Genomic DNA, 20,486 nt, shown 5'->3' on the forward strand with positions numbered 1-20,486 from the left:
GAGTCAGGCTAATTTGTAAGTTATGAATTTTAAAAATATTTATTATATATATTTTAAGTAATATTTTATTTTGTCAAATCTTCAATAACTAGACAATTGAAGTTATTATAATTATGAATCTTTGATCTCTTTTACTTTTGTGTTTATGCATAATTTTTTATTTCTCATTTCTTGTAAGTTGTTATAATGAATCTTATGATTATTGATTGTTGTATCTTGAATGTTCTATTATTTTATAAATTTATGGACGCGTAAATTTTTAACGTATTGGTGTTGTGTTGATTAATGTTTGATAGTCTTTCTAAAAGACCAATATTGTCTATCTTTTGATTGAAGGACCAATCCGTTCCAACCCGCAGTTCGCTTAGGGCTGGATTGAGCTGCTATTTTATAGGTCATTTAGCTAAAAGGGTTAGCCCGTCCTAACTTATTTAACTCGCTGGCCCTTTAGGGTTGGGTTGAGCCGGTCCATTTTGACAACTATATGTATTGTTAGTTTAAATACAGTGATTGTTACTTAATTTTTTATTGTAATCTATCATTTAAATCTATCGTTAACTAAATACAAAAGACCTATTTTGTGTAACAATTGAATTTGTTTGATCATGTTTTAATTTTTATATTTTATTTTTATTCTGTCTTTATTTATTATTTAATAATTCTATTTTATCATTTAACTCACCTTTTATAGTAGTTCTATCTCGTACTTTAGTTTTTTTGTTTTTTTGTTATCCAAATTAAAAATGTATGACATTAGATAACGATGTAAAACGATATAATTTATTTAAATATTATATTTATTAAAATAATATAATACAATACAATACAATACACTATATTTGTTTTAAAATAGTCCCCTGTGAATAGTTTTAGTTCCTTTTATGTTTATTATTAAATTAAATCATTTTAATATGTTTTAATAAATTTAGGATACATGTTAATTAATTATGATTAATTATTTAAAATTTGATATACAAATATATATTATTATTCTATAAGTTTGATGTAAATATTAGGTATAAGCTTTTTTTAACTATTTTTTTCGTCAAATATTTTATAAATTTTTATTATTAAATTTAATAAGAAATGTGATTTTTTTTTGAACAATATAATATTTTGAGTACACTATTTGCAACCTTGGATGTGTGTGGAAATTAAAATACATGCTTGCGTTAAAAATGTATATTTTTAGCTTTGGTGATATTTTCATTGTCTGTCTCAATTTTATATTTATGATTTGAGGTATAATTAATATATTTTTAAACTTTCTCCATCGTTAATTTTATTATTGATAAATAAGATACATAATAAAATATATTAAAAAGAGCTAAAAAGTAAATTATAATAAATATATTTTTTAATTTGTTATTTCTTAGAAAAACAACTCACACCTCGCTCACGCTATATAAGAAGATGCTACAATGACAAAAGAGCCCCTCTCCTGATATGTTAATAAGAAGTTCTTTTTTTTTTTCTTGATACGGAAGCCTCCTTTTCTTGAATATTTTAAATCCATTGAACCTTGAGATATTTTCTTCTCTCTCCTCTGTTGTTCTACCAAATCACTGTATGTAATGGGAGATACATTCCTTGCTGCTCTGTCTCTCTGTATGTTCAACTCTCTCTTCTCTCCCCCCACCACATTGATGATGACAGGTACGCTTGTAATTAAATTTCATGCATTCTTAACGTAGCATCGATCTTTTTCCTATTTATTCTTCTTGATTTTATGGATTTCTTGCTTCATGTCATGTTTACAATTCTTATTCTTTATGGGCTGTCTTGGGATCTTTTTGGTGATGCAAGTTGTTTTTCAATAGATCAAGAAAGTAGACTAGTAATTAGTTTTCTTTAATATGAAACTCACTGCTTTATTTTGAATAGTTTTTTTTTTTTAATGATTTCTTAATTGATATGGAGCTTTATTACTTGTGTTTTCTTTTCCTCGTATGACTACAAAGATAATTAGATCATTTCATTTTGAAATTTGTTACACTTGTTTTCTTGATATGCTTTACTCAAGGGAGGGTCTATAAGAGCAGTCTCTCTAGCTTCACAAGTCCCACTTGTGGGATTACACGGGGTATTTTGTTGTTGATTTTGAAATTTAATGTACTCGGGACGTGTTTTAGGTAGTGGTTCAATACATTGCATTCTCGTGCTCGATACTGTGGGGGCTATTGATTCTCTTGCTAATTCATGTTGAACCAAAAGAAACTTAAAGAAACTGAAACATCCATCTTTTCTTTTAATAAACTTATACAGTGTTGACCTTCAACCAGGTCTCAGGATTGTCAATTTTGATGCTCTTTATAGGAGCAGTATTGGAAGCAAATGAGTTTAGGAACATTCTATATCCAGGGGAAAGTTGGGATACCCAACTATGATGGTGCAATTATTTTAGTCATAGATAGTTTTGTTGTATTTTTAATCTTGGGCATGTCTTTGCATAGTTACTGATGTAATTTATTTATTTCCCTGTAGATTTATCGTCCCCATGTTCCACATCATGGTATTAATGCTTGCCTCAGGTAAATCTTCATTCTTCTAGCTTATTATGTTGAACATATAATTTGCCTAGCAGCTATTTCTATATTTGCATCCATTGGGTAGTTAGATTATCATTAAACTCCTATTAAATTTGGAAAAAATTTCCAACCCAAAAGAGGTGATATATTGCACAAAAATCAACCATGATATATGCATAACTGAAAGGAAACTCATTTGTTAACCATATCAAGCAACTAAAAGTCTAAATCTAGTGGATAACCTTGAAGCTGCCATAAATGTTGAAGCAAGTACTTGGGGATGCTGCTTGATTAATCTAATTCTTTCATAATCTTGATTATTGTGTTGATCGGGAGGCCAATGATAGAATTTTGCTAGTTTTTCACGATGTAGTTAGGTGATTAACATATCATGCAACTATAATGTGCGATGAGTTCGTTTTGTAATTATGGCGGAGAAGAACAAGATCGATTGGCTGAAAAGTACTTCAAATAGTCCCTATAATTGTGAGTTGAGTCTTATGGAGTGGTGGATGTTGTTACGTCCAAATTTGAATGAGTTCCCAGATTTCTTCTACGTGGATTAGATTGGGTGGTTTAAGTAGAGTTTAGGTCCACTAAAAGGTCACCGTATCACTGTTGTGTACTCTATTTGAACATGAATCTTGAGGGCATCGTCATGGTCTATTATTTAGGGCCTCGTGAGTGGTCCCCTCTGCCTGAGCATGGAAAGGATGAGCAGTGTGAGGATGACAGCTGGTGGCTTGTGTTCAGTGAATGGCAGAGATACTTGGTTCGTACAATGTATAATCCTAAGGTATATAGTGGTTTTATTGAAAAGCAATGTTGGGTGGAAAAAGACTATGTTGGGTACGAAACCTAACTTCTCTTGCTCGTAACTCCTTTACCCTTCTATCTTATTTCCATTGTTTTTATTACTTCCATCTCAAGCCATTGTCGCCTTGAATTCCTTGCTGTTTGCCCTCCCTGTTGGTAACACCAGCTCTCTGTTACCAATAGATCACATATCATAATATCCCATGCATATTCATATTAGTGAATCTTTCAATGTTAACTTGAAGGCACACACAACATTCCCTTCTCCACCAAATGAATTTTCTTCTTGTCAAGTGCTCGAGTAGTTCCTTCTATCATCAAGATAGAATCCTCATGCTCAAATGAAGTTTCTTCTTGTCCTATATTTTAATGGAAGGGGTGTTTTATTATTGTTTCACATTTTATTCTATATAAAATGATGCATAAATTTCAGTTATGTTGTGCCAATATCAGTGATAGAACACGTGATACTAAACTTTTGCATAACCTATGATTAATATCAAAGGTTACTGAAATGCTGCATTAGTAATGTTGAGATTATATTGGTAAAGAAAAGTTTTATAATGTAAATCAATGGTGTAATTAATGCAGAGTTTTATACTAAAATCAATTTTCCTACTTTTGCATAACCTATGATTAATATCAAAGCTAACTGAAATGCTGCATTAGTAATGTTGAGATTATATTAGTAAAGAAAAGTTTTATATCTTAAACCAATGGTGTAAGTAATGCAGAGTTTTATACTGAAATCAATTTTCCTTATTCCTTGAACGTAACCACCCCTGCTGGTTGCTGATAAACACACTTTTATAGCTAAGCTAGCACTTTATGAGTACATAATGAATTTCACTTGTCACTTTAAGGTTGAAAATGCTTACAGTACGTTGAATGAAATTCCACTAGATGTTGAAACTTTGAAACATTCATCGTTTCTCAAAGGCTACCGATTTAAGCATCACACCAGTGTTGTGCTTTTCTTTTTTGGTGACTTCCATTTATGTGATGGATGATGTCTATTTTTTACATATACATCCACTTTTTATACTTTTGGGTGCATTGCATTGAGCATGTATATGTTCATATCGCAAGTTGTGTGGAATTCTTTTATCATATGCTTCGATTTAGTGAATGCTTATTTCAGATTTTCTTGTTTTGTACTGTTCATTTTTTTAAAATTGATTTTGCTTATGTATATAACAAAATAATTAACAAAATAATACATATATTATTACGTCTTTACAGTTAATTTGTCATAAGAGAGACATATTCCAAATTTGATTGGTCAACCGATTAAAATAGAAAAGGCATACTTTGAATCTGAGAAATCATGTAAAATCCTTCTTTATAATTCGATGAGATAGTTAAATATTGGGTTAATTAGTGTAATTTTGTGACTTAGGACCTGTGGGTTGGTTTCTATTTGTTATTTCAAACCAATTTATGGTTAGAACTTTTCCAAATTTGTCGTAATCCTTGTACAGAATTCTCAATTAGAAGGGCAATATTGGGATGAGAGAACTTGCACAAATCTTGCCATTGGTCCTTTTGATATTGTGTAGATGTCCCAAAAGGCAAAATCTCATTTGCTGGCGATCCTTTGCTATCTATTTGATCTGTCTGATCATTTTAGATTTACCTTTTGCCTTGCAGATTAAATTAACTAACGACATCAGCTGGACTTCTTTTTCCTGTTCGTTTCCTTCTATTTTTCTTCCTCCTAGGTGAACTGAAAACTTTGATAAATTTTTCTGTCTCGGCCTAAGATTCAGTTAGTCAAATGCAGCAACTTGCTTGTAGCCATATAGTGATAGTCAATTTTCTTTCCAGGCTTAAGGTTGAGTTAACTACAGTAAACTTGTCTAAGAGTAGTTAATTTCTAGTCTTTCAAAGTTGACTCTACTGCAGTCTCATATCTGAAGTTAAACTCAATGTTCTTCTTAGTTTGAATTGGCCGACATAAAAGGTGTGTGATGAATTAGTCCAACTTCCCGATTTCACAGGGTTTCAGAGGTTCTTAATTCTTCATGTGCTTAATTATGAGTGATTTTGATGCATTGCATGTAGGAACTGTTAGTCCTTATAACACTAGAAACATGTTCATGAATACTTACAAAATGCACCAACTGTTAATTTTTCCCGTCAGATTTTGCGTTTTCAGCATTTTTTTCCTATTTCGATTTGTTTGACAACATAGTTTGGCTCACTGATCGAATTTTGGCAATATGTTGTAGTTGTGGTAACCCTTATGTATTAGTTTACAGGGTAGCACATTACTAGTCTTTTTTTTTTAAAACTGGTATCTTTGAGCGCATTACTAGTGTCTTGAAGCAATCAAAAAAATATATTATTGTATTGAAGCCTTTTTAGTTTGCAATCATTGCCTTAATTAACATATAAGATGAGCATTGCCACAGATAACCAGTGTCTTTTTTTTTAAAACTGGTAACTTTGAGCACATTACTAGTGTCTTGAAGCAATCAAAAAAATATATTATTGTATTGAAGCCTTTTTAGTTTGCAATCATTGCCTTAATTAACCTCTAAGATGAGCATTGTCACAAATAACCTGAGAATCTTACCATGTTGAGTTCAAATTTGCTGGAGTCATTCTTTTAAAGGGGCTCTTGAGCACAAAGGGGAGATTTAACCATGGAAGTCAAATAAAATTTCTTCTGAGCTTGATGCAGCCTTGTACAGTACCATGAAATCAAATCTTATTTGAGTCATCCTGGATGAGCATCAATCATAAGCATTAATCTACAGTCATTTTCATTCAACACATATACCGAAGCAAACCTTGACAATTGATAATCCTCACGTTTTTATTCTTAGTTAAGTTAAATTACTTTACATAGATAGCTTCTGCATGTTCACATAAATCATAAAACTATCCAACATATCAGAAGAGCTTAATCTCCTCAGGCCTGATGAACTTTTTCCTTCTAGCTTGATCAAGAATGGGATTCATAGAAGTATCTTTTAGGTCTAGTTGAGGAAACAGAGAGCTGTCAGTCTTCTGTGTAGTGCAGTTTTAGCCTGTTTAAAAGTAATAGTGGTGGAGTTAGTGTCACATTTTCTCTATTTTCCTCTGAGGGAGAGATCAGATTATGGGAGTGGGAGAGAGGCTAGAGACTGAAGCATGAATAATTCTTCTGATAGGAATTTACCCAAGCTGCATGGCAGTTGTTGATGTTCCATTCTTCTGTGTTTGTGGCTGGCTTAGCTGGAGATTGATTGGTGCATGTAGGTCATATCCATTGCTGATTGTATATGTGGCCTGAACACCCCCGTTCGGTTCACTTCCATATCCTTGCTCAGAAATCTGAATAGATAACTTTTCCTTAGATTTAAGGTCAAGGACATCCATGCGTGTGGTAAAAGTTCAATGTAAAATCAAAATTTTGTGGTGCATACTTAAACAACAATTGGAGAATACTCTCTAAATTAGTACCTTCTGCAATTCTGTGTACTCTTGTCGAATGAGGTTTACCTTTTTATAGAGTTCTATATTTTCTTGATGAATAAGATTGCCCTGTAGAAGCAATATCAATCATTTTGGTACAAAGATTAAAGACTTGAGAATATGGAAGTTGTTGTAGTTTTTCTAGTAAGACCTTCTGATTTAGTTCTCTGATTTCATCGGTCAAAATCTGCTCCTGCAAGGAAAGAGTAATACATTCAGGATTCTTATAATAAAAAAAGAGTAATACATTCGGGAGAAACTGTAGACTTGATATTAGCATAAGTTAAATGTTCCCTTTATCAAAAAAACAAAAAAAAAAATTAGCACAAGTTTCATGAACAGAAGAATTTAAATGTGCAGATTTTACCTTTTGCTTTCGAACGCCTTTCAAACTCATTTCAATTCGGTTTTCCAGGTTTGTTAGATCTTTGGTGCTGAGTCCAGAAAGTTCTTCGCCCAAAAGCTGCCTGTGGTTCATAAAAAAAGGTATTAGTTTAATTATTGCTCCCTTGGTTTACTAAGCTTGATCTAAGGCAATGAAATTTACACATTTTATAGTGACTTTATAATTGCATGTTAAGCATGCTTACAACTTCAATTCATGCCCTGTAGCAAAGTAAAAGGAAATGTTCATCTTAATATTTTCAATAGCTATTCTTCTCTCCTCTTAGAGTTGTTCACAGAAAACACATCAAAGAAAACATTGCAATTTCAAATCTTGGGTGTCGTGTCCCTTAGTAATACTTGGATTTGTAGATTTTTGTATTCAGAAACTTTGCAAGTTATTTCAGGATTGAGTTGATTTATATGATATTTGAATTTTACTTGCCTTTGCCTTTTTAGTTAATCTTTTGGCGTCTACATTTATAATTTATTGGTGTAGGTGGTTCTTATTAACTAGCAATCAATCACTAGCAACCAAGCAGCAATTTTATTTTTTTACTCTGTTCAGATATTCTGTTGTGCACTTCTAAATTTATTATGCCCACAAATTGCTATATAGTAGTGCATCTTATGACCTCCAAAATCAATGATCATGGCTTCTTTATGTTGTTCTGTTTTCACACCTTTATTGCCTTGATCCATAAGTCTTTTACCAGAAACTACAAGAAACCCTGAATTACAATTATGCTTGAGATGATTGAACCTAAGAACAACATCAATATGTAGCATCTTTTTTTGGGTTCTGGTTTCCAATCGTTTATTGCCCCTAACCATAAAAACTAACAAGAAGAAACTTTGAGAAACCATAAGGAACTGTTTCAACACTAAAGAAGATTTCCTTAAATGCATTTTTGTCTTCTCATATATGTGCCTAGGATTACAGTTTGTACCTCAGGATGGCTTTTATTTGTTTGAGGTAAGACAAGGAATAAAGATGTAAGTAAAAGAGGTGATTAAATGGGACATCTTGCATTTTCGAAGGATAGATAATAGGTAAATGGAATCAACAATGCTATATATTTTGGCTTTTATCATACTCAAATCTTCTTTTTTCTTTTTCTGTTTCTTCCACATTTGCTAGTAGAGTTGTGCAGTAGAATACATTTTGTATTTCCAACTATCAAGTAAAATATTCTAAATAATTGGTACTACTACAACCTCTCCAAGAGTCCAAGGTTCTTCAGACCTTATAGATCACAAATATTTCCAACTTTCATACCTTTTGCGTGGCAGTGTACTTCCTAAATTATGAGTTTAGCTAAAGTTGACTTGCAAAAATGTGTAATGATTCACAAATTTAACCTTGTGATCTAATTTTAGCAGCTGATCAACCTCCAAAATTGAGGTCAGGGTTTGAATCATCAAGAGGAGCAAGGTAAGGAAGGGTCATTCTTGACAGTGGGAGAGGCTCGTGCTAATATATAATTAAGAAATATCTCCACTGTAATGATTTACCCTTTCAGATAAGGTGATTCACATAATTCAACAAATCAAAAGGTATCAAATGATCTGTATTGTGTAAAGGCATCGTACTGCTTAATCTGTAGCCTATACAACAAAAGATCCTATGTCATCAAGGCATGTAGAAGATATACCATTCAAATCAACTTACCTGTGATTTTCTTGCAAGTAATGCAGCTGCTGCCTCAAACTTGCTACTTCACATTGCCAAAACTAGCCAAAAAAGCAAAGAGGAGATAAATAAAAGAGAAAAAAGTAGTATGAAGTTTGTCATTACTAGTTTAAGTTGACAAGTGCTAGATTAGGATACAATAAAAACAAAACACCCAGTATAATTCCACAATCGGGGTCTACGGAGGGTAGTGTGTATGTACCCCCTACCCTGGGAGGTAGATAGGCTATTTTCGATAGACCTTTAGCTCAAGGACAAGTATATCAAAGAAATTCGGGAAAAGAAATAATCGAATTGAGCCATGACAAAATGCTAAACATAGCATGACAAAACATTTCGAAAAAAAAGAAACAATAAGTACAACAAAATAATACTATAATCGAAGTACAAGAAACAACATATTAGAACAGAAATCGAAGAACAAAAAACCAACAGAGTAATACTACGACTGATAGTATGGAAGGATAAGTGAGACAACACTCAACTACCTACTAGCCCTCTACCATAATATGTGTCCTCCATAGCCTCCTATCTAAGGTCATGTCCTCGATAAGTTGAAGTTGCATCAAGTCCCGTCTAATCACATCTACCTAATACTTCTCCGGCCTACCTCTACCTCTCTTGAAACCACCCATAGCTACCCTCTCACACCTCCGCACCGAGGCATCCGTGCATATCCTCTTTGCATGTTCAAATTATCTCAGTCTCTCTTCTCACATCTTGTCCTCTATTGAGGCTACTCTCACCTTGTCTTGGATATCTTCATTTCTAATCCTATCTCTGCTAGTAAGCCCACACATCCATCTCAACAACCTCATTTCTGCAACTTTCATCTTCTGAGCTTGAGAGTTCTTGACTGGACAACACTCCGCCCTATACAACACAGTTGGTCTAACCACTACTCTATAGAACCTGCCTATAAGTTTGGTGGCACCTTCTTATCATACAAGACTCCAAAAGAGAGTTGTTTCATCCAACCTGCACCAATACGATGTGTGACACCATCGTCAATCTCCCCACTACCTTGAATAGTAGACCCAAGATACTTGAAACTTCGTCTCTTTTGGATGGACTGATATCAATCTTCACTTTCACGCTAACCTCAGACGTTTCATCACTGAACTTGCATTTCATATATTTTTGTGAATTCACTTTTTTTGGTATAAAAGAAATGAGAGAGGGGTTGTCCTCTATTTGTATATGAAACCTTTTGCTCTTATACTTACTACTGACGTGAACTAATAGTTCTTCTAGTCTGAAATCGATAAAATAATACCTAAACAAAAAGCAGGGGGAGATAAACCTTATCAGGTGAACAGTCTGTGTAAGAAATGGCTCCTAATCTTCAGGAAGCAAGAAAGGAACCTTTGTTACAATTGCTTAACATAATTCAAAAATTAGCTTCTCACAAAATTTATATTTGAATCCTTGGTCTTTCAGCACCTTAGACATTTGGGATCTTTGTAGTTTCAACTGACAACCTATTGGGGATCTGTGACTATCACAGGAAATTAGGAGAATTGACGCCCTTGGAATAACGACGTGTAACAGTGATCAATGGATTATATAGAATGAAAGGAGATTTTTCCTTCTTATATTTGCATGCTAGGATTATTTTTCATTTGTCCTATGTGACTAATGGCCTAATGAATAGTCTTGTCCTCCCTGGATTGAGTTATATAATCTAGTCGAGAATAAGTGCATAAAGACCCTTGTTTGATGATAGAGATCACTTAGCAATAAACATTGTACAGAAGAAATGGATGGTGTCTCTCAATCTTGCCATACCAGTGTGAAACAAAACCTTTATTGATGACGTCTGAGAATCTCACACTCATAGGTTGGGGTTGATATTGCCTTTCAGGTTGGAAGGATGCGATTATAAACAATTATTATCGACACTTTATATGATGAATTCATAGTGAAATTGAAACCCTGGATTTGGATCTTATGGGAGACTTAAGATTTTACTATATTGTTATTTGAAGAGGCATTTCTGATGATTCTTTTTCCCTCACTGCCTTTTTCCCATTTGGATGTCTATTCTGCTACCCTTATTGACCCATCGGTAAGTCAAGGATGGTTACCTGAGAGGTCCATTAGCTCTGGGGAGGGACAAGTCTAGCTGTTAGATATAAACATGCAACACTGGAAATAGATGCTCACTTGAGAGCACAAAAGTATAATTCTGCACTAGTAAAGGATTAGGTCAGCTCTGAGATACAATACCAGGAATAGTTATTGGTGTGAGAGCAGAAGAACAGGACACTCAGGTTCAGATTGTTTATTAAATATGTTAGGGTTCTGTGTGTTGAACTATCACATGAATTTTCTCCATGAACTACTGCTTCCTATATGGCAAAGACGAGTTGTCTTTATAATTTAATTACCGTATCCATGACATACAAATTTAAGCTCAGATTTTCCAACCAATTTAATCTATACATAGTTATGGTGTTGAGAAAATTGTCATAATGTGAAATAAAAAACCTTTGCCAGGGTTTTCAATCACTAAATTTTTGTGCACATTTTATCCTAGTTTTTGTATTTTGTTTGCGGAATGGCTATGCTATTGATATGGTACCATTAAATATTTCCTCACAACATGTTATTCCTATATCGATTTATGTGGGGTTGAGACATCCTCCAATCCTCTCTCTGATATAGGGGTCTGCAATTTTAAGGCATTCTTTGATAGACAAACAAACTATCCTTTAATGGAATTTTGCTAAAATATTCTCATCTAGGCCCTCTTCTCCCTATCATTGCAGATGTCTATGGTCATTTCATTCTTCTATAAATGCAAATTAAAAAGGCATTAGATCCTGGTCTCAGAACGCAATGGATATTCATACATAGGATTCTTATAGCATAACTCAACTGATTTAAGATTAAGGCTTTGTTGATTAACTAGATCATGGATTTAGCTTATGCTGAGATAATCAGAATCTAAGCTCAGGCTTATCATGTCAAGATGATGGTATTCCTTCTTTCACTTGTCCGCCAAATTATCTCACCTTGCAGCCAGATTCCATTAGGTTATATTCTCTAGTAGATGCATGTTAAACTGTAAAGGTGAGCATTACTGGTTTTCGTATCCAACTTATTCTCCAATAACTTCCCTCATTTCATCCTTCATGGCTGAATGACGGCACCAGAACTTTTGATCTCATAACTAGTGTACTGTGAACTGGAAAAAAACACTATAGATTGAGTACCTGTACCAGTTCTTATCCTTGAGATTTTTAGAACCAGTATCAGTTTTCCAGTGTGCATCTGTTTGATAAGGGGTGGTATTTCTTATATATCATTCTGCTTATGTATAATTTTGTTGAAACATCAGAGGTTTCCATCAGCCAGCATCTGTAACTGTCTCTGCAGATGATGACCTGAATCAAATATGTGATAAGTGGTACATTAAGCAGGATGTATTAGTATCTATCAGGTGGAATAGCTCAAGGTGATGTTATTTACCATTCGGGCTAAAAGTTGACATGTATAGCACTGTTCTAACTGATTGACAATAAAGGGTTGGAAAAACTTCATAAAACGTGTTTTGCTAATTTGTAATGAGTGTGTGAGATGGGCTTCAGTCGGAAAAGTTTAACAGTCTATGAAAACTATAGATGGCCGCTCTACGTGACCAACTTGGAAGAAATAGTCTTATTGCCTTGAGCAAGTTTAAGAACTGACAATGAGTAGTAGGGGGACAGAAAAAAATGGGACAACAAGATATGCAGTGAGTTAGGGATACAAAGAGACTAGGAAACAACTAACAATAAATAAGCAGGAATAAAAACAGCAAAGGAGAATAACCTGAAGATAGCAGAACCACGGGAGGAAAGAGATACATGAGAGGCAGTTTGAGAACAAGAGTAGGGAAGTAGAAGAGAAGAGTTTCAACCAACACATAAAGCTCCCATAACAGGGTAGCACTGCACACCACCATAAGCATGTGAAAGTCTTATTAACTGTAGCTTTGTCTTAAAATTGATAAAATTCCCTAGCAAGTAGAGAGGAAAAGTGCAGCAGAAAAGGCAGCAATACCAAGTGAGCAATATTTCCCTCACCTAGTCAGGAAAGATCACAAAGGGCGCGCACAAGCCAACGTTCCCTTTATCCTTTCTCAATTGTCTTCCTTCTTTACATTTAGTGTATCTTTTCAAAAGCTAAATATTATTAACGTTTCTATTAACTCTAGTTTGTGTTTATTTTTTCTAGGAATTAAGCGCTAGTCTCATATTCATGTCAAGGACATATATATCAACAGGAAGTTTCCAGGAATTGACTAATCTAGCGTATACCAACTAAAACCCGGTTGAGGGCATTGTCCAATGTCAGGTGTTCCGTTGGTATTTCCTGTCCATTCTTGTCACCAAAGGAAGAACAAAGAACTTGGCTAAGGTTAGCTAAAAGATTTGATGGGGCTAAGGAGGGTTCCAAAAAGAGGAGCTACTTTAGATGAATGCTACTGTCATTGCAGCACTCTTCACTGCTTGCGTGAAATTGACATACATGTATCCTGTGCGCTTGAGACTTTTTGCAAGACTATCAAAGGAATGAAAAGAAGCTGACAGCATAATACAGGAGTTGTTTGGGCTAAGATCAACCTTGATCATCATGAGAACTTTACGGACCATCCCGATGTAAGCCCCTTTGACTGGGCTTGCTGGAAAAACCTTTTTTTGTTCTTGATGAAAGCTATATTCTTTAATCGTAGATGCACCTTGAGCATGTTTTGAAGACCAGGAGCCATTATTCACTTCTCTTCTCCTTCCATAGTCTAAGCAATCAATTTTGGGGGGATAAATCAATTCTCCATTTGTATTTAGATTTTTGTCTTTGTATTTTCACAATTCCAAGCCTTTTTTTTTCAATTCCTACCTTGAAAGGAACCTACAGTGAAATACAGGTTTGTGTTCATTTTTGAAACCAAGCAAGATAGTGGCTGTCTGAGGAAAAGATACTTGCTGTTGGTGTTGACATAAATATAGAAGTTCATTCATCTGTTTCTGGGGGTCACAAATTGATGTGAGAATACATAATGGTAAGTTTAGTGATAAAAACTTGCATAATGAAAATATCACGCGGTATGAGTAAGCTCTCACTTGTTTTCATTTCAGGGAGGTTTTGAATCTGAATGATGTACAGTTTACCTTAGGTTGTTAAATGCCTACATTGAAATTTTAACACTTTTTTTTGGTTTGGTTATGTCTTAATCATTGAGATTTTTAGGGAAAATTTGTACCACCACTCTATCTAAATCGCCAGCCATTATTGATAACCACTTTTGTCATCACAATCATTATCATCATTGTCAACTACCATTATCATTGTTAATTATCATCTACCTTTGTCATCACAATCATCACTGCTAACCATCATCATTGTCATTCACTACTGTTAAATGCTAATACACTCATGACCTTCATCATTTTAATTATACCACTGCCTCTGTTGTCGTAGTTGTTGCTGCCACCACCACCATCATTATCAGTCACTATCATCATTGTGATCAGTTCTTATTAGTAACCACCTCCACCATTACAACTAGTACCACTGCTAACCATCCATCAACACTTTGTCAATGACCACATATTCTTTGGTCATCACTATCAACACCGCTAATGTAAGATAATCCGAAAACAACTGCTAGGTCAATTAAGAATAAAATGTTGAAACCTCATGGGTAAGGATATGGTAGTGGAATTAATAGAAAACTCATAAACCAAAATAATTGACAAAGGAAAATAAAGATGATGATAGATATCATATTGAGAACTATAACATCAACCATCGTCACTATTACTAGTCACTAACATCTACATTACCACCACCACCTCTACAAACAATTTACATCATTACTAGCAAAAATAAATGTTGCATTTTATTTGTTAAATAATAATTTAATTTTATTAAATTTATAACATTTTTTAGTTAATTACTTTTTTGGAATTGTATATTTGTTAAACTTACAAAAATAAATAAATTATGCGTAATATTGAAAAACAAACAACCATAAGTATTCAGTTTTCAAATCTAATGATATCTTAATTATTAATTTAGATGTGTATTTTGATTCAAACATTTTAATCTTAATGAAAACAAGTCACGCAGATGTGTTTGATATGAAGGAAAATGTTTCACACGGAAATAAAAATTCCTAGTTAATGTTTTCTTGAAAAAACAAGTGGGTTTATTACTCATTTTCTAGTGTTTGACTAGTAATTAGAGAAGAAAATATTTCAAATGACGTTGATTCCTTTTTTCAATCTCTTGGACTAAATCTAAAAGCAGTTTTGATCACTCGACTTTAGCCATAGATTTTATTTTAAAAAATTGCAATATTTTCCTGGAAATTATTTCAAGTGACGTTTGTTTATCAAATTAGCTCATTATTTCAACGTTAATCAATTTTGAAATTTGAAAATATGTTTTAGGATTTTTCATGTCCAAACGCCTATTTAGTTTGAGCTTAATATTTGCTCGAACATTGATGAGTTATAACTCCGTACACTATATTAGTTGAGATGTGCATAAACTTATAAGATATCATAGATTATAAGAAAATTTACATCTCACAATTTTGGATATACAAGATCATCTAAAAGGGTTTAAATAATAGGCATAAAATACTTCATGATCATCTAAAATTTTCCATTAACATACACTTGTGGAAACAAAAATCAGGTTACCTTGACCTCTGACATAGGATTCATGTGGTTGTTCTCCTCCTTTATCTTGTTGTATCTATCAATTGTAGACCTCATGCTGATACCAATAGGAAAAATATAACTGTGTCAACAGCTTAATTTCTATACATAAACATTATGAATCAAAAAATTATTCGATCACTCAAAAGATAATTATGGATACCGGTCTATAATATAAGTAATTGAGCTAGTCAATTGTTCCATTAAACAAAAATCTATTTGGGCAAATTGAAGCAAAGTATTGTGTTAAATAACGCAAAAAAATAAGACATTTGATCATGCATGCGTCTAAAGAAGATTGTGTAGAAAGGTACAATATAGTACAAAGTATTATGGAAAATTTCTTTTTATAACATGTTTGTATATCACTAAGAAAAAAATCACTATTTAATTAAAATTAAAATTTTTCACTGAAAAATATTCTGTGTCTATTTTCGTAGATATTTTTGAGTAGATCAATGAGAAAAGAAAAAATTGTATTGTTTTCAAACGGAAAAATTTGGAAACTTTTTAGTATTTCAGTGGAAATCCGTTTCTCAATATCATGCGTTTTTTCAATGAGTTAGTTCGATGAAAAAATCATATTTTATAACACAAATTTTGCATTGATTCACGGTATAAAAAATCTTTGTTTCTAGTAGTATATATTCACTAATGTATATATCTATGCAAAGGCAAATCTAAAATTTCTAGAACATGGGTGCACCACCGAAAAAAAGTAAGTGTATTAAGTGGGAATCAATTATCAATCCTCTAGGTAAATGATACATCATTCAATCAAGTGCACCATTTAGTCTTCTTATAGCATGTGTGTCAACACTAATTTTAAAATATATATACATAAAATATCTAATTTTTGAAAGAGACCATGGGTTCACATGCCCCATTTTTAATATATAAATTTGCTATTATATCTATGATACGTAGGAATGGCAATGGAGCTTGGCGAATTTTGCCTAACGTGCAAAAGTTTCAACACGCCCATGACATATTTTTGTTATTTCAACCCATTCCGTACCCACCCCACTCCATTTGACATCCCTAATGATACATCAGTGAATTTTCACTACTTATAGCTCGTAATTTTTAAAATTAGATTATTGCTGCATGCATGTTGCTCCTCTCGTCAAATTTTCAACACCAGTTTCGTGCATATATATATATATATATATATATATATATATATATATATATATATATATATATATATATATATATGATAAATAAACAAATTAAAATTGATATAAATGAGTCTTTTATAAAATTTTGATAACATATTTGAGTTTTTTTCTAATAAAAAATAATATAGCATTAGGTCGATGATGAGAATTATGGTAGCATGCACTTACAAATATGCACGTGGAATCCTTGATGCAGGGACCACGGTTCAAAGTAGGATTAAAAATGTTAGCAGTAATTAAATGGAAAGACACCAAGTTGGCAATATTTTAACAAAAACAGAAATACCAAAAATAAAAAAAATAAAAAGAGGGAGGATATTAATTAAAATGGAAATTAATATAAGTAACCTGTTGTTGGCAAATTCATATAGTTTTCCAGTGCTGGAGAAAATAATGAGTCCAACTTGAGCATCGCAAAGGATTGCAAGCTCTTTAGCCTTTTTGAGGAGTCCATTTCTTCTCTTTGAGAAAGTGACTTGCCTGCTTGTTGTATTATCAATCCTTTGTATCACTATTTTACCTCTCCCCATATCTCTTCTTAATTAGATACTGCTACAACAACAATATAATTTCATTAATAAAAACAGTTATAAATATATAGTTTGAAAATGTTAACCTAAATCGTGAAATTTATAAAGGTGTATATATACACGAAATGAATCATCGATCGCGCTAAAATTAGAAAACATTATAACCTATCAAGCCAAATACAAGATTAAAATACATCCTAATTGATAAAACAGAAAATGGAGAAAAGAAAAGGAGAATATCTAAAAGCAAAGAATTAATAGCTTATTAATTTTGAGCAAAACTAGATAGACGAGATAAAGATTTGGTGGAGTTTCCATTTTTTTTAAAGAAAAAATAATTATGTCTAGGGTTTTTTGGCCTTGCCTCTCTCCTTTGCTAGATCAAATCAAAAGGGATCACAAAGAGCTAAAATTTAAATTAATCAAGAACATGAAAATGATTCTTGAATATGAACAAATTACAAATCATCAATAATTAACTTGAGCTAATTAAAATTAGAAAGTTTTATGAACAATCAAGAACCACAAAAATGGAAACAACACATATGAATTTGAGAAAAAAGACAAAAATAAAAGAAAAACTTACTAATTTGATAGATTTTGATAGTAGAGGACTGACTCTATTAGGGAGAGAGAAGAGAAATACTGGTTTAGTGAAAAAAAATAATCTGTTAATTAAATTTTTATATGGAAAGCTTAAGCTTAATGATGGTATTTAGAGAGAAACCAGCGGCTTGTTTTGTTCACTAAACCACCTATCAGATATTTCACCCTCCCTACTCGCGCGAGTACTCAATAATAGCACCACTCGCTGACACCTGTCAACAGATATTATTACAACTTGTTAACGGTCTAATAGTACGTGTTTAAGATTCGCTATATTTACGGATTTGCCATTTGGGACAGATGTTGGGTCAGTAGGGCGAGTAGGTTCAGTTCCATATTTGAGAAAGTGGGCTTACATGATATCCTCGGAGTTTCAGAATGGTTTTTGATTGAAGAAAATGTTTTTAGAATTTTAAGGTCGTTCAACATATAGCTGACTGACAAGTGTCCACTTTTCAATGGCTTTTCGCCAATTTTGTGGGGAAGTTTATTTTACTCTCCGGTCATTCTTTTCTTTTCCACGCTTCTTAAAATATGTACTCTCTCCTTTCATTTTTCTTGTCTGCATCCTTTAAAAAATAATAACTTATTATTTTTACCTTTTTTTAAGAGCTTTCATCTTTTTCTCAATCTTAGAATTAGAGGATAAAACAAAAAATATATAATTGTATTTTTCTTGACGTATTAAAAGTGAAAAATAAAAATAAAATCTATTTTTGAAATAATAGATAAGTAAAAATAAAGGTGAACGGATGGAAGTATTAACTAAACTAATTATTAGTATAATTGAATTTTTAGGCCATTTATAATTTTGTTTTTATTTTTATACTCTTTGAGTGAGAAATCCCTACTTTTACACAAAAGATATCTTTATTATTACATATAAAATATTTTTTTTAAAAAAAGTCATTTCTATATTCATGTGAGTGGCTACAACAACAACAACCCAGTGAAATCCCACATCGTGGGGTCTGGGGAGGATAAAGTGTACGCAGACCTGACTCCTACTAATGTGGGACGGCTGTTTCCGAAAGACCCTCGGCTCAATAGAAGCATAGGAAAAAAAGGTCAGACAAGAATATTAAAAGTAGAAAAGTAGAAAAGTAGATAACGGAAGAGTTCCAAACAATAGTATAATCAAAGCACCAAAAAACAGTAGATATCGTCAAATAATAGCATAAATACCATAAATAATATAAGATAACATAGCATACATAACATAAATAACCTAAATCAGAGTACAAGAAATCATAGTGCGTTAATACTTCTACGGATAAGGGGGAATAATGTCACTATGTACTAGCCTTCTATCCTGATATGTGTCCTCCACACCCTCCTATCTAAGGTCATGTCCTCGGTAAGTCGTAAATGCGCCATGTCCTGTCTGATCACCTCTCCCCAATATTTCTTCGGCCTACCCCTACCTCTTCTGAAACCATCCATAGCCAACCTCTCACATCTCCGCATTGGTGCCTCTGATCATATTTATTAATCTCTCTCCATATTTATTAAAAAATTAATAATAATTAATTATATCTTAATTTTCTAAAATGAAAAATGAATCAGTACCTTTTTACTCTTTTAGTACTATGTTGTAATATATGTCTGATTTGTAACTTCTTTAACCTTTTCCATCTCTCTTTTGGGAGAAGACAAATAATATATCTATTCTCTACCCTGCAAAAATCAACTGTTACAATTCGGGTCCCAACAAACATCACTTCCTCCCATTCATATTATTTGTCTTTTAAAATTTTCATATATAGTTAGTTATTATTATATGAGAATATTTAGAATTGCTTTCTTGATTTTCTACAACTATACTTATTTTGGACCAAATTTGAAAGGGTAAAAATACATTTAGAATGACAACTAACATGATATATCTTGTAACTTGTTGAGGTGAACTCTGAATTAGCTAAGGTTGGTAGGCATAAGTGACCCATGGAAATCTACCATTGTTGACCCGACCTGTTTCTTGGTCTTTCATATTATTTTCTCGATCTCAAATTATTTGGCATAATTGTTTAATTTTAAAAGGTTAAAAGATAATAAGTTATTCTTTTCTTATTGTGGAGCGATGTCACATAAATAGAATAAATATTCAATGAATAAAGATTATATCTTACTCCATCAGTTCCTAAATAAGTGATGTTTTAGCCTTTTTATTTTGTTCCTAAATAAGTTTTGCTTTAGATAATCAAAAAAATAGTAATGATGTTCTTCCAATTTTATCTTTCTTTAAATAAACAGAGTTTTATATAATCAAGAAACTACGAAAGGGTTACATCTCTTTTCAAGGTATTTTTTAAGAATAAGTTAGTAAAATCACTCTTTCTTTTTATCCTTCAGGGTGGCCAAGTGATTTGGGCTTAAAATTTCTATGTTGGAGGTCTCAAGTTCGAAATCCCTTGCTAGCGATAGCAAGGGATTTGCCTTCTGAGTCGAGCTTATTGAATCGAATTTACCTAGTGCGGGTTACCTCTCATGTGTGATTTGCGAGCTATTGTATAGAACGAGGGTTTTACTGTGTACGCACCAAAAAATAACAGTTGTGAATTTCCCTTGTCATT

General features: G+C 32.7%; 1 protein-coding gene and 1 long non-coding RNA gene across 5 annotated transcripts; one reads left to right on the forward strand and one right to left on the reverse strand.

Annotated features, from left to right (window-relative positions):
• Window positions 1-1,452: 1,452 nt before the first annotated feature.
• Window positions 1,453-14,094, forward strand: LOC129885704 (uncharacterized). 3 transcript variants are annotated; one of them, XR_008766108.1, is made up of 4 exons: window positions 1,453-1,656; window positions 2,283-2,531; window positions 7,222-7,292; window positions 13,105-14,094. It is a non-coding gene; the product is annotated as an uncharacterized LOC129885704 (long non-coding RNA). The 3 variants fall into 3 exon arrangements; XR_008766109.1 differs by having other exon boundaries at window positions 2,485-2,531; XR_008766107.1 differs by lacking the exon at window positions 1,453-1,656 and having other exon boundaries at window positions 1,850-2,531.
• On the reverse strand, window positions 6,218-17,980 carry LOC129885703 (MADS-box transcription factor 23-like). 2 transcript variants are annotated; one of them, XM_055960090.1, is made up of 9 exons: window positions 17,894-17,980; window positions 17,126-17,326; window positions 15,579-15,654; window positions 8,863-8,924; window positions 7,174-7,273; window positions 6,958-6,999; window positions 6,795-6,875; window positions 6,511-6,665; window positions 6,218-6,379 (listed from the first exon to the last, which is right to left on the reverse strand). In XM_055960090.1, the coding sequence occupies exons 2-9, from the start codon at window positions 17,305-17,307 to the stop codon at window positions 6,352-6,354; spliced, it is 726 nt and encodes a 241-aa protein (XP_055816065.1). In that variant the 5' UTR covers window positions 17,308-17,326; window positions 17,894-17,980; the 3' UTR covers window positions 6,218-6,351. The 2 variants fall into 2 exon arrangements, with proteins under 2 accessions (XP_055816065.1, XP_055816066.1); XM_055960091.1 differs by having other exon boundaries at window positions 17,126-17,329; window positions 17,894-17,978.
• Window positions 17,981-20,486: the final 2,506 nt, after the last annotated feature.

Source organism: Solanum dulcamara, chromosome 4 (genome assembly GCF_947179165.1).
Source record: "Solanum dulcamara chromosome 4, daSolDulc1.2, whole genome shotgun sequence".
In the NCBI taxonomy this organism is placed as follows: Eukaryota; Viridiplantae; Streptophyta; class Magnoliopsida; order Solanales; family Solanaceae; genus Solanum; species Solanum dulcamara.

Excerpts from the sequence above, each read along its gene's own strand:
- LOC129885703 (XM_055960090.1), bottom strand. The coding sequence starts at position 17,307 with ATGGGGAGAGGTAAAATAGTGATACAAAGGATTGATAATACAACAAGC. Across the intron at positions 7,274-8,862 it reads TACTTGCAAGAAAATCACAG|GCAGCTTTTGGGCGAAGAAC; the intron begins GTAAGTTGATTT and ends TATGAACCACAG. Across the intron at positions 7,000-7,173 it reads AAGGCGTTCGAAAGCAAAAG|GAGCAGATTTTGACCGATGA; the intron begins GTAAAATCTGCA and ends CTTTCCTTGCAG.